Genomic DNA, 14,468 nt, shown 5'->3' on the forward strand with positions numbered 1-14,468 from the left:
TTATTCTTGAAAGATGGTTTCACTAGGTATGCAACTGTACACTGACTGCTAGCTTCTCCTGGCACATTGACCATTCTCTTGTGACTTCTATTTTGTTGTTGTTGTTTAGAAGTCTGCTGCTAGTCTTATTACCCATTTATTACAGGTGATCATCTCTGCCCAACAAATTCTTAGCTACTCTTTCCTCGGAAGCTGCTTCAACGTCATTCTCTCCATTCCCGCCTTCTGGATGTAGCCTGAGCTTTCTTCCTGCATCCTCTCTCTTAACTTCCCAGTCCTATAGTCCATCTCTTTGTTTCCTCTTTAATCTGCATTCTGGGTAATTTATTTAGATCGACACCCCAGTTTATGAATTGTGGCTAATCTATTATTTAACTTATGCATTGCGTTTTTAATTTTAAGTTTTATATTTAGTACTTTTTCAATCTCCTCTGTCTTTTGAAAACATCTTGTTTCTTTCTAATGCTGACAGTTGCATCTTTTAAGTCTTCGATCACCATAAACTTACTTATTTTATATTTACTTCTCATGAACCAATCATCTGTAGTTCTTGGGGGTTAAATTTCTGCTGTTTGTAGTTTCTGCCGACTGGTTTATTTTTCGTGTGCTTTGTACTTCTGGATCATGAGCCTACGTTTGTCAGGGTTCTATCTGTGCAGTCCTGGGCAGCTTGTGCTGAGGGCATGACCCTCCAGAGGGGAATTTATGTTTCCTTCTCCCAGGGCGTTGGGGTGCTACAACCTGGGCTGGTAACTCATCACGTTACTCTCTCTAGTCTTGGAGCTTCCTGGGCCATCCTGGTGGTACATATATTCAAATCCCACATCGTTGTGAAGCTTGATGAGTCTCTTCTTCTTCCACTCTCTGGACAAGACAGACGAGTTTTTTTGTTGTTTATTGTTACTGATGTCGAGCGAAGTTTCCCAGTCTTCCATTTCAATATCCTAGCTTTACTGTGGGTTTCTCCGTATCAACTCCCCACCTCGTATGCCCGGGTTGTAGCTTCGACGCTCAGATTTCTCACTTCAGCTTCATTTCGGCCCCAGTATATTTTCTTTCCTTTTTTCGGTGAGCTCGGCCATCCATTTGAAAGAGCGTCCATTATACTGGATCTCGTATTGATGGGCGTTTCCAGTCTGCCAGGCTGCCCGCCGGTGTTGTTCAAGCTGTCAACAGGAAATACACAGCACAGTTCTTTCATAGAGTCTTTTTCCTTGGAGAATATACACTCGTCCCTCAAACTCCGCAGGGGATTGTTTCCAGGAACCCCGAGGATACCATAATCCGCGGACGCTCAAATCCCCTGCTTCTGCCCTGGGTATTCGCGGGTTCCGCATTTGTGGATTCAGCCAACCGCGGATCCTAAACATAGTACAGCATCCGCGGATGCGGAACGTGAGGCTACGGTGAGCGGATGGCACCTTTCTCCGTTCTTACAAGCTGCTATCATTTAGAGGAAGTGGTAAATGTGGGATTCAAGTCCGCACTAGCAATTCCTCGTAACCATAGACCCGCTTTCCCCTGATGTTGCCGCTTTCCTTGAAAGCCACGCCCTTTCTAACTCCCACTTCCACTTTCCGCGACTGGCTGGGTGAGCGGGTAGGTGTGCGGTCTTTGCTTTGTCCTGTACCTTCAAAGTGAGGAATGTGACATCATTCTACAGCCTCTCCTCTTACCACCGACTGCTAGGCCACTTTTCGCCTTCTCGGAGCCTTCAGGTCCTGTCTCCTGGTTTCCTTTTCCAATCTTCTCGGCAGTCACCCTCAGCTCCCTGGGCAGCGTGCAGCGTCTGCTATCACAGTCTCCATACTATTTCCTCTCGAGTTATTTGCATGGTTTCTACCCCTAGAAATGTAGTCGCACCGTTTTAGCCACACTGGATGAAAAACACTTGCTCCTTCTAACCACCTCTCCTTCTTTATCACACCTGTGCCTTGGTTCATGCTTTTTTGCTCTCCCTGGAATGCCCTAGTCGCCTCTCGACTTGTCGCTGTCCTAAATATCCTCCAGGACCTGCAAAGATATCCACTCTCGTATGAAGACTTCCCATACCTTTCCAACTGGATGCAATGGCTTTCCCTTTTGGCCCCTGGAGCATTTTAATATTCTCCGATGACATTTTTCTTCTGCTTTGGCTAATCTTACTTGTGCATTTTTCTTCTTTTTATTGAGCTCCTTCCAGCATCTGGGCACCCTTTATTCATTCAAAAAATACTACCTGAGCAGTTACTGTGTGCACCATGCATGCCTAGGGTTATAAAGTGAACGAGACAGGCAGGCGGTTTCCTCAGAGGCTGTGCATAACAGGTCTTAAACACAGACAGTCTTCATTTAACCAAAGAACGAGTGATTAACTAAAGACATATACATATATTTAATACAGAGAAAGACAACAAAGAAAACAGAACGCCCTCCACCTATGCGGCTCTCAGATGGGGCATGTGTGCTGAATTTCCTATCATTTTGGGAGGAATATGGATGGGAGGGCAGACAATGCTCCCTTGGATGTGGTGAAGCAGAATGTGGGTTCCCCATCTCTGGAATACTCTCGTCCCAGTCTCCTTGGATCTGTGACAAGCAGGCATTAACTCACAAATATTCCTGGAACCACGGTTGCTGCTGGAAGCCCCAGGGCGTCTCCAGACTCAGTCATCTCCATGAATATTTAAGCCGGAAGTGACAACTCCCACCAGATGGTGCTAAGGCATAGCCGGGACCAGAAGGAAATAGTTTTCACAGCCAGTACCAGTTGCTGAAATGAATAGGGTCATTTCGTGAACCTCTCAGTAACATCACTCTGAATTTTGATTGAATCTTTTAGACTTCACTTCCTGCCTGATGACAGGGATTTTACTGCACATGTAGAAAGCTAGATCATGTAAACAATACAGAAACAAAATGAAAAGGAAAATCTCTCTCCCCCATTTCTGCCTGTGCAATTTCTCTACCCCGAACTGCTAATTGCTTCTTGGATTCCTCCTAGAAAAAAATCTTGCACATAGGCCGTATGCCCGAAGATAAGCATCTAGATATACATTTTCTCTCCCCTGTTTTTGTGTATACATATATTTACATAAAGCTGTTTTGGACCCTGCTTTCCTATTTCCATACCAACATATATATGCATTCTCACATTATTCCATTCTAAGCATGTTCCATAATCTATTTTGCTCGTTTCCAGTTTTTTGCTATTCTTAGAAACACTACTGTAATGAATATTTTTGATGAACATCGTTGAGAATATTCATAGGGTTATCTCCATGCAGAGGGATTGTTATGGCATTTTACGTTTCATGGAGACTGCCAAATCGCGCTCCAGGAAGGTTGCGCGCTCATCCGTACCGATTACAATAAAACGTTTAGATTTGTGTCCGTTTCCTAACAGTTTTATAAGTGAAGCACGCTGTCTCGTTGTTTCCGTGGGCGGTGTCTTCCATGATGAACGAGGCTGCCCGTCTTTGCGGGACTGTCGCCGTGGAGCCCGGGAGTCGCGCGCCGGCCCGGGAGGCCCTAAGCGGTGCCCTGACTCCTCCTGTCCGCCAGGGGGCGCGGGCCCGGGCCGCTCCCGCATGCGCAGTGCGCTCGGTGTCAGCCGCCGAGCCCGGTCGCCGGCGCAGACGCAGCCCCCCCGGCGGCGGTGGCCCGCGCCCCGCGGCATGAGCCGGTGACCGAGCGCCGGGCCGAGCGGGAGGCAGCCGTGGCCGAGGTGAGCGCGGCGCGGGACGGCCGGCGGGCGCCGAGGGGCGGGCTCGGGCCTCCCGGGCGGCGGGGGCAGCGCGGGCCGCGCGGGGCGACCCCATCCCCACCCCCCGGGCCGCGCACGTGATTCCCGCTGCGGGGGCGCTTGGATCGCCCACCGCCTCTTCCCCTGGTCAGCCCCGCTTTGCTTCCCACCTGTCTCCCTGGAGCACTCCTGTCCACTCGTGCGCCCCTGCCATTTCTCCCCGGACCCTGCTGCTTCCTTCCCCCGCGGCGCCACCCTCCCCCGGGACCCCTCCCTCCCCGCTGCCACCTCCTTCCCTCGGGCGACAGGGCTGTGTTCCTCCCCCGGGGACTCCTTGCGCTCTGGGCTCCGCCGCGGCCTGTGGCGTCCCAGGCAGTGCTGGATGCCGTGGGCAGAGGTGGGACTCTGTGCTCCAGCTGGGGGCCGGGGGGGAGGTGGCTCTGGGCATCTGCTTGAAGCTCAGAGGCATTTCGAGTTTTCCTCCTGGCCGTGGGAACCGGATCTGTCTATGCAGTTTTCAGACTCGAATAATTTGCCGGAAAGTGCTAATCTAGAAGGGTCCTTGTTGGTCTGAAGATGTCTTGAAATAGAAATATGTCCGTTTTCACCTTCTATGTCAGGTGAGTGCTCTCGCGACTTCACCTAGGCTGGGTTTGTCAGTTTCAGAGTTCAAAGGCTAGTCACGGTCATAAAGCAGGTGATTCCGTTTCCGTCCTTCTCACTTCCGCTGGTGAAGCCTGTTGGTCCTGGAGGCGGGTGTGAATGGACAGATTTGGGTTTGTCAGGTTGTGCTGCTCCAGAGCAGCTGCCATCCTCCGAATCCTAGCTTTGGCATTTTCTAGGTGTGTGACATTGGGCAAGTGACTTAGCCTTGCTGTTGCACTTTCCCGGTCTGTAAAAGGAGGGTAATAATTACCTTGTCACATGGCACTGATGGGAAGATTAACTAAGTTAACACAGAGTTCTTGAAACAGATCCTGGCATGTAGTCAGTCCTCAGTAACGTTTAGTTGCTAGTTATTTAATTATGTGCATTCTATAATGTATAGTATAATTCCCACAATCAAAGGGCACGGTATTTTTTTTTTTTTTTTGGTGAGGAAGGTTCACTCTGAGCTAACATCTGTTGCCAGTCTTCCTCTGTTTTGTGTGTGGGATGCCACCACAGCATGGCTTGACGAGTGGTATAGGTCCATGCCCGGGATCTGAACTCTGGAACCAGGGCTACCGAAGAAGAGCCGGTCAGACTTAACCACTGTGCCACTGGGCTGATCCCGAAGGGCACAGTATTTTTTTTATTGGAAACCATTTTTGGGGGCGGTTAGTCATAACATGACTTTAATTATAAAAACGCTATCAGATAAGGCAGTGAATCACAGATTTTCCTGCTTTTGCTAATATTTAGTTCCTTTGTTTTCAGGCACAGTTGGGTTAAATTCCAACGTAGTAGTGGCCCTGGGAGTTCAGCTGTGAGGGCTTCTCTAAAAAGCCTAAAAAGACGAGATTGCGACTCAGAACGTTGGACTAAGTGGGTTGGGTACAGCCTGAAGCAGCAAGGAAAGGTGCTTTATTCATTCAGGCAAATTTTAAGAATAAATAATTCCAGGAACAGAAAATGCGTCTCATCCTGACAGCAGAGTGGGGTTAACAGATTTTTCCGGTGACTCAGTGCTTGACAGCTAGCCAGAGGCTTGCGCTGTGTCGCAGGGGCACGTTCGATGTGTTTCCAGGAGGATAAAGGTTGTGGGGCTCTGCTGTGACGTCTTGTTGGATCCAGGTGATGTTGTTACGTGGAATAAACATTCATTAGAAGGAGCTTTCTTGGGGCCGGCTCTGGGGCCAAGTGGTTAAGTTTGCGCGCTCCGCTGCGGCGGCCCAGGGTTCGGATCCTGGGCGCGGACATAGCACCGCTCATCAGGCCACATTGAGGCGGCATCCCACATCCCTCAACTAGAAGGAACGGCAACTAAGATATACAACTGTGTAGAGGGGGGGTTTGGGGAGATAAAGCAGGAAAAAAAAAAAGATTGGCAACAGTTGTTAGCCCAGGTGCCAATCCTTAAAAAAAAAAAAGAAGGAGCTTTCTTTTGGTCTGTCCTCTTGAGGGAAGCTCCGTGTAGAGGGAGGAGGGTATTCAGGGGTGGGGCCAGAAAATTCAGTCTATGGAAGTACCTAGTGATATTTTTTTTCCCCTTTGGAAACTCTAAATTCAAGAACAAAAATACTCAGAGTTCATCATCATATAAGAACTGCAAACATGGGCCCTGGACAGCGTGTGCACTGATGGAACTGGGAGGGATAGGCACACTATGTTGATGTGAAATGTGTCCTAGACATGGGATTAGGTGCTGGGAATAGGGAGCAGAGATGAAAAACTCTTGACTACAAAAGTTGCAACCAGAAGAGGAGACAGACTCGCAGTTACTTACCTGGTTAATATGGTGTGGCCAGCGCTGTGATGGAGTGTGGAAGGTCTGGGGACGCTCACAGAGCAGGTCTGTCTCGAGAGCACTTCGTAGGGGTCTGTTTTCGTTTCTCATCCTTTCCTTTTTTCTTGAAGGCTTTTGCCCTCGTCTCTTCTACTGAGTTTTTATTCTCAGACGCTCGCTGTATCTCCCAGCTGTTTGGCACAAACTCCCCGGAGCTCGTTTAGCCTGTGTCAGCAACCTTAGAAATGGGGGTTTATGTCTCTAGGCGTAGCCCTCATCTGCCCCCCTCATCCAGGGGACGGGCCCTGGTGGATGGGAGCCAGAGCTTCCTGTCCTTCAGGGGGACTGTCCTGAGGTGCGTTTTTCAGAGTCCGCCAGCCGCTTGCACCCATGTCACTTTTTCTTAGTTTGGCGGAACGTAAACTGAGACAGTTGGGATAGAAGTGGGTCTAGAAAGCAGGCCCTGAGCACTGCCTTCTGACACTGGGACCGCTTGCCCTCAGACGGCAGCAAGGTCCCCCTTACTGGCGGGCAGTGAGGTGTCAATGGCCCCTGGTGCCCTCACCTCCCGTCGTGGGACCCCCGCCAGCGGTGGGTGGGGTGAGATTCAGGTGGAAGGGACGGCGCTGGCTCTGGCACTTGAGCAGTATGTGGATGGGGGCAGTGATCAGGATGGGAGAGCTGGCTGCTCTTGAGCAGTGTGTGGACGAGGGCGGTGGTCAGGATGGGGGAGCTGGCTGCTCTTGAGCAGTGTGTGGACGAGGGCGGTGGTCAGGATGGGGGAGCTGGCTGCTCTGGAGCGGTGTGTGGACGAGGGCGGTGGTCAGGATGGGGGAGCTGGCTGCTCTGGCACAGTGTGTGGACGAGGGCGGTGGTCAGGATGGGGGAGCTGGCTGCTCTTGAGCGGTGTGTGGACAGGGGCGGTGGTCAGGATGGGGGAGCTGGCTGCTCTGGAGCCGTGTGTGGACAGGGGCAGTGATCAGGATGGGAGAGCTGGCTGCTCTTGTTTTCCCCCTCTGAGGCCTTGAGGTCTCATCGGGTCAGATCAGCCACATGCCCACACTGCGAGACAGAGGGCCCGGTGGCAGTGTCTCCTGCAGCTGGAGGGCTGGCTGAGTCGAAAAGCAGGCCCAGCATGTGATCTTAGTTGCGGCAGCACTGCAGAGGAAGCGGGGTGCACAGCATTGGCAGGTTGTGATAGGGAAGAAGTGGGACCCTGGGCCTGGGGATGCAGACATTCGGGTGGAAACACTGGGAACTCTGAACTCACAGGTTTCCTTAGATCCTCTGGGCCCGCAGAAGCATCCACCTCCCCCTGCCTGGATGCTGTGCACAGACCTCGCCTGAGGCGGATGCCTTGCAAGATGCTGCTTACCCTTCTCGAGATCTTGCCCCTTCCTTCAGATCTCGGCATCGCCCAAGTGGGGAAGTCCAGTCCCGTCTGCCGGGGAAATAGCTTTTGTGCTGGACGAGTTGCAGGACTGGCTTGTGTGACCCAGCAGGAACTGGGGAGACGCACGTGGGAGTGAATCTTGAGGATGTTAGACCCAGTGGGCAGTGGCGGACTATAAAGCTGGCTGGGAGAGAGTCGCGGCCTTGGGAACATTCTCTGATGCTTCAGGATTTAGTGACCCGGCAAGGACAGCTAGAGCGCGTTGTCCTCTGCTGCTGGGCGGGCTCCCTGAACTTGGCCACAGCCATGGCTGATGCCGTTGGCTCTCAGCTGGGCGAGATTTTGCCTCCGCGGGGGTCTTTGGCAATGTCTGGATATATTTTCAGTTGTCACAGCTAGGGGTTGCTTCTGGCTTCTGTTGAGCAGAGACCAAGGATGCTGTTAAACCTTCCATGTTGTGCAGAACATCTCCCCACAAAAAAGAATTGTGTGGCCGCCACTGCCCGTAGCGCTGAGGTTGAGGACCCCGGCCTCCAGTAAGTGAGGTGGACGGGTCAGAGCTGACTTGGCAGAGAGTTAAGGAAGGGAGAAGGGTCAGGGAGGTGGGGCCTTGAGTTCGATTTATTTCTCGAGGCCAGAGGTGCAGCATCTGCGCATGTCCCCAGGAGGGTGCCCTCCCTTCTCTTTGGTGAAATGGGATGCCTGGTGAGGGACCAGGGCCCTTCTCAGTGCCTTTGAGAAGCTCAGTGTTGGCTGTCCTCTGTAAGCTGGGAATGGCTTACGAGATGTGACATAAGGTTCCTAGGTGTCTGTGAGGACGATGGGATTTTGAGGCAGGTAGACAGTACCTGTGCGGGCGGCAAGGCCCAGCCTTCAGCCGGCATGTCTTGACTCTCTGTGGTGCTAATAGAGCATGGTGTTCCCAGGGGCAGTAGAGCTGGGCAGCCGCCTAGGGTACCGCTCGACTTGTGTGCCCAGAAAACACTCAGGAGCCGGCAGGCAGAAGGCTGATGTGTCAGCTGCCGCAGTGGGAAAATCGCTGTTCGTCGTCTGGTTTTCGGGTGTGAGCTCTCAGATCTGTGTCCCATGGATTGAGGGAGAGGCTGGATCACTTTGAAGAAGTACCCTGCAGTGTCTTTGCCAGCATGGACAAGTGTTCCCCAGGTTGCTTGAGGGAACCGCAGCTCTTTATCCGACTAACTGGAGGTCAAGGAAAGGATACTCGCCGGACCCTCTGAGCGCTGTTGACTTCAGGGTCTGAGCTCATCGTGGTGCCAGGCGGCCCTCAAGCAATAGTGGCTAGGCATGGGGAGGTCAGTGCCCAGCCTCTCATCTTCTGAGGGACAAGGCGTCCTCTGCGTGGTTCTTCAGGGGGTTCCCAGCAGCCCTGAGAGCCTGCTGCCCAGGCAGCAACCACCTTCATACGTTCACCTCGTTGGCTTTCCCTCGGCTCTCCCTTCTTGCTCTGTGCTCTCAATTTCTGCTGTTACCTCCCGAGGAAAACTGCCGGCATCGCCATCCCTGTCTCTGGCTTTTCTGGGTTTTGTGGAGGTGCGGTGGAGGGGGGACCCAGACTGTAACAGGTAGGAAGCAAAATGTGATGGCTAGGACTCTAACTGGCTGGTTACCAGCCCCCGCTTCTTTCCAGCCTTCTGCTGAGCGCTCGGGCCTCTGGAGCCGGGTCACTCTGCTCCCAGGGGGGTTCCTGTGGCGCAGGGTCCTGCCAATGCTTGTGGTGTCTGGGTCTTTCAGTTTCCTGTGCTGCTGGGTAGAAAATGTCTCATTGTGGTTTTACTTTCCCTGACCGTTAGTGAGACTGGCCCTCTTTTCAGACGTGTATGTCCCGTTTTGTTTCCTCTTGTGAATTCCTGCTTGAGTTTTTGTTCAGTTTGCTGTTTTTTGTTTGTTTTTATGGCTGTGCAGGAGTTCTTGATTCTGGTTCTAGTCCTTATTGGTTGTATGTATTATAATTATCCTCTGGTTTGATTGTCTTTTTATGTCCTTTGGTGTCTTTTGATGAACAAAAGTTCTTCACTGTAACACGGAATTTATCATTTTATGGCTTGCACTTTTTGTATTTTGTTTCAGAAATCAGTTTCTGCCCAGAAGTCAGATACTCTTTATTGTGTTGTAAATATTTTATAGTTTTGCCTATTACGGATAGCTTTTTAATCTTCCTGGGGTAGACTTTCCTCCCCTCTGGCTGCTTTTAATATTTTTCTTCGGCTTTCTTCTTAGTGGTTTTACTTTGACATATTCAGGTGGGGTTTTCTTTGTCTGTATTCTGCTTGGACTTGAGCATCTTGAATCTGCGAGTTGATGTCTTTCATTATGTTTGGGAAAACTTAACAGAAGACAGCTGGATTCTCGTATCTGCTTCTGCATTCAGTCTTTGCAATAAGACACAGCATGTAGCCTGTGGAAAATGATAGTGACAAAGTAATGTCAGTATTATGAAAACAGGTCAGACTCTTTGAAAACGTCGTGGGGACCCCCTGCAGTCCCCAGGCCATTCTTTGAGAACCACTTGTCTAAGATTTTGGTATTAGGGTTTATACTAGCCTACTAAAATAAGCTGGGGCGTATTCCCGCTTTTATCTGAGCTCTGGAATAATCTGTGTAAAATTGGATTTGCTGTTTCTTCAATGTGTAGTAGAGCTGGGGAAATCTTTTGGGCCTGGAATTTTCCTTATAGGAAGATTTTTTACACTTTCTTTTTTTTAAAAGATTTTATTTTTTCCTTTTTCTCCCCAAAGCCCCCCAGTACATAGTTGTATATTTTAGTTGTGGGTCCTTCTAGTTGTGGCATGTGGGATGCTGCCTCAGCATGGTTTGATGAGCAGTGCCACGTCCGCACCCAGGATTCGAGCCAACGAAACACTGGGCCGCCTGCAGCGGAGTGCGTGAACTCAACCACTCGGCCACGGGGCCAGCCCCGATTTTTACACTTTTGATTCAGTTTCTTTAATGTTATAGAACTCTTCACGTTGGCTATTTCTTCTTGAGACTGTTTTGAGAAGTTGCATTTTTAAAGAATTTTTCCATTTCAGCTGAGTTTTCAAATGGGTTGACATAAGTTCATTGATATCATCTTATCTTTTAAATATATGCAGCATTTACAGTTATGTTCCCCTTTTCATTCTGCATATTTGTGCTCTTTTTCTCTTTATCTTGGTTAATATTACCAGAATTATATCAAATGTCAATTTTGTCTTTTTTAAAAAACCAACTTTTAGCTTTGTTGATCCTGTTTATTTATTTATTTTGTGGTGAGGAAGATTGGCCCTGAGCTAACATCTGTTGCCAATCTTCCTCTTTTTGCTTGAGGAAGATTGTCGCTGAGCTAACATCTGTGCCAGTCTTCCTCTGTGTTGTATGTGGGATGCCACCACAGCATGGCGTCATGAGCAGTGTGTAGGTCTGTGCCCAGGATCCCAACCGGCAACCCTGGGCCACTGAAGTGGAGTGTGTGAACTTAACCACTACACCACTGGGCCAGCACCTTTATTTTTTTTAATTAATTAATTTCTGTGTTTTTATTACTTATTTTCTTCGATTATCTTTGGATTTATTTTGTTGTGATAATACCTTTTTTATAGATAATCTGTAACTCATGAAAATTTGTAAAAACTCATGTGTGGATACTATTTTTATTCCATTAATCCCGGTTTTGAAATATGCAAAGTAGGTATTTTTCAAACTGGGTGACCCATTATTGGGTGGTATATTTGCTCTAGTAGATTATGGCCAGCATTTTTTTAAAAAGCAATAGACTAATAGAACAGAAAGCTGTAGTGTTCATCGTGTGTCCTGTGGCGATGTGCTGAGGTTAAACATTGTTTTGCGAACCTGTTATTTCAGATACATGCATGCACACACACACACCTGTGTCTGTACTGGATCGCAATGTAAAGTGTATTTCTTATTGTAGGTTTTAGGTTAAAAAAACCTTTGAAAGCTACTGTGTTAAAAGTAGTTTGTCTGATTTTAGTAAAGATTTCAAACCTGATTTCACAAAATAAACACCCGAGGAGCTGGCTAAAATGACGGATCCTTTTCTAGACCTGCTGGGGCCAGGGCTCTGTTGTAACAAACTCCTCGTGCAGTTCTCAGCCTTTGGGCATTTGGGAACCGCCGATTCAGGATATAAATCGACCTTGAGAGCCTGTTGGAAGTTCTAACTTGGGGCACTGGTGGGTGCAGCTCCTCGTGTGCATTTCTCCCGAACCCTCCTATCTTCGAGCTGCAGGAGGGACACACAGAGTGGCAAGAAAGCCTTCCGGGGGCCTGGATGTGGTAGGGGGTGGGGGACAGGCTGGGGACATGCTATTGGTTGTTAGAATGACAGAAAAAATGAAATAGCTGTCATGCCTGCATTTCTGTCATAGAATTGTTAGCATATGTTGAATGGCTGATGTATATACCCCAAAGATGACAATCTTTAAGCTTAAAATGTATGAACATTCGTACATTAGTCCCTGACAAGCCGTCTCTTCTGTTCCAGCTCACGGTCTCAGAGATGCAAGTCGAAATCATTCATGACTGTTCAGCGCATTTCACCCAAAAGCTGATAGCGACAGCACCTTCAAGTCTGGGCGGTTCCCCCCTAGCTAGGCAGCAAACAGTTTTACCCTGTGGGCAGTGACCAGGGGGAGCTCCGTTTAGCTAAAGTGACAATGGTTGATAAACCTTAGATGGTCTATGAGCTTTTCAGTTATTTCCCTTTATATTAGTAGCTTCTCTGAAAGATCAGTGAGTAGAATGGGACCGTTTTGTAGATTGGGACTGTCACACGTGGAAGCCAAGGTAGCTTGTGGCAGGAACATGGTAAGTCTGTGACACGTGATGCAAGGACAGCAAGGCTCTGCTCCCCCCACACCCCACAGTGTCTAGGCCCCAGTTGGGGTGGGTTTGTTTGGTAAGGATCTTAAGTTGTGATCTACAGGAGAACCTTGCATTTTCAGTTGAGGACTAAGAATTTCCTTTGTATCAGTCAGTGATGCCCATTGGCTGTTTCATTACCTGTTGCTGTGTAACAGACCAACCCCAGACTTAGTGGCTGAAAACAGCAGCAGCAGTCGTGTGTGAGCTCACGATTCTGCAGTCTGCAGAGCTGTGTGGGGATGTGCATGGCTGCTCCACACCGTTTCCACTGGGCTCTCCCTGAGGTTCCTTCCCCTGGGAGCTCGGCGCCCTGAAGGCATGCCGGCTGGCTTCCAAGAGGATGAAAGCAGCAGCTACAGGGTCTCTTATGACCTGGGCTCAGAAGCCCCAAAAGCCTTCTGCCACATTCTTCTGGCCAAAGCAAGTCAAAGGCTAGCCCAGATTCAGGGGGAAGGGAAACAGATTCCATCTTTGATTGGAAAAGTGGTGTGCACGTTCACCGAGGAGAAGCAGTGTTGGAAGGTGACCCGCTGCACTGCCCTTCTTTCTCTCCCACCCTCCCTCCTTATTCCTCTCTTCCCTCCTTCCATCTAAATGAGTCACCTGTCCCCTTCACTGTAAAACATCAAGGTGTATTGAAAGATCCAAGTTTCCTCTGTTCTTCTCTAATACCCCTTGGCACTTTATCGATACTTTCTCAGTGGCGTTTTCACATTTGGCATTTTCTTGTGTTTGTCGCGGCTCACTCGTTAGACTAGAAGTTCCTCTCAGGCGGGGTCTGGCTGCGTCGCGGTGCGTGGTGGGTGCTCAGCAGAGGGCTGAATGAAGAGATGGGTGCAAACAGATTGTAGCATAACAAGTGTTCGAGAAGAACTTGGCTGAGAAGAACCAAGTTTGTCCAGATGAACCCTCAATTAATGTTAGGCAAGTGTTTGCAAACGAAACGAAGCCGCTCTCTTTGGCTGTTTCACTTTGGATTTTTTCCCTTGGTCAGCACCGGTCTTCCTAAGCCCCACGTGTTTACCAGCTTATGCTTTCAGTGAATGTGACTTTATAGTGTAAAGTTATATTTTTATATTATGTATCAGTATTTACATTAAATAGTGTTTGTAGTATTAAATATAGCATATATTCATACGTACCAATATGCATGTTTGTATATGTTTATAGGGGATTTTTGCCTAAGAAACCCTTTTCAAAAATCCCTTTCCATTATTACATCGGACCACTTAAGGGAAAGAAGGAGGCGCATTAGAAGCTGAGCAGTCCTTTCAAGTGTCCTCTGCCACCCTAAACAGCTCGCTTTTCTCGTTTCACCCCATACCCAGGAGTGCGAGGAGGGGGCTGTCTGGGTCATTATGTGCGCGGCGGTCAAGTACAACCTCCGGGGTCCGGCCCTCATCCCGAGAATGAAGACCAGGCACCGAATCTACTACATTACCCTCTTCTCCATCGTCCTCCTGGGCCTCATTGCCACCGGCGTGTTCCAGTTCTGGCCCCATTCCATCGAGTCCTCCAACGACTGGAGCGTGGAGAAGCGCAGCATCCGCGACGTGCCCGTGGTCCGGCTGCCAGCCGACAGCCCCATCCCCGAGCGGGGCGATCTCAGTTGCAGGATGCACACGTGTTTTGATGTCTACCGCTGCGGCTTCAACCCGAAGAATAAGATCAAGGTGTATATTTACTCTCTGAAAAAGTACGTGGATGACTCTGGCGTCCCAGTCAGCAACACCATCTCCCGGGAGTATAACGAGCTGCTCACGGCCATCTCAGACAGTGACTACTATACCGACGACATCAACCGCGCCTGCCTGTTTGTCCCGTCCATCGATGTGCTTAACCAGAACGCGCTCCGCATTAAGGAGACAGCACAAGCGCTGGCCCAGCTCTCGAGGTATCTAGCACTCCTGCAGACCGGAGCCGAGTCCTTCAGGGAACTGCGGGCAGGGAGAAGGGGGCGGTCTGCTGTCGAGTGGCTTCCAGCTGTGGGCTCCTGTCTCGTGGGAGGGGACGTGAATGAGCTACTTGCTGGAGCAGGA

At 49.7% G+C, this 14,468-nt stretch overlaps 1 protein-coding gene across 2 annotated transcripts in view; it reads left to right on the plus strand.

Moving 5' to 3' along the window:
• The first annotated feature begins 3,547 nt into the window (after positions 1 to 3,547).
• EXT2 (exostosin glycosyltransferase 2) overlaps positions 3,548 to 14,468 on the plus strand; it is a 145,293-nt gene continuing 134,372 nt past the window's right edge. Inside the window, exons 1-2 of one of the 2 annotated variants that reach the window (XM_023653914.2) lie at positions 3,548 to 3,706; positions 13,758 to 14,323. In XM_023653914.2, coding sequence (XP_023509682.2) covers positions 13,788 to 14,323 — 536 coding nt within the window. In that variant the 5' untranslated portion in view covers positions 3,548 to 3,706; positions 13,758 to 13,787. Of the gene's footprint in view, positions 3,707 to 3,767; positions 4,345 to 13,757; positions 14,324 to 14,468 lie in introns of those variants that run through there. The other variant, XM_005598052.4, reaches the window with a different exon arrangement.

Source organism: Equus caballus, chromosome 12 (assembly GCF_041296265.1).
Source record: "Equus caballus isolate H_3958 breed thoroughbred chromosome 12, TB-T2T, whole genome shotgun sequence".
Classification (NCBI taxonomy): Eukaryota; Metazoa; Chordata; class Mammalia; order Perissodactyla; family Equidae; genus Equus; species Equus caballus.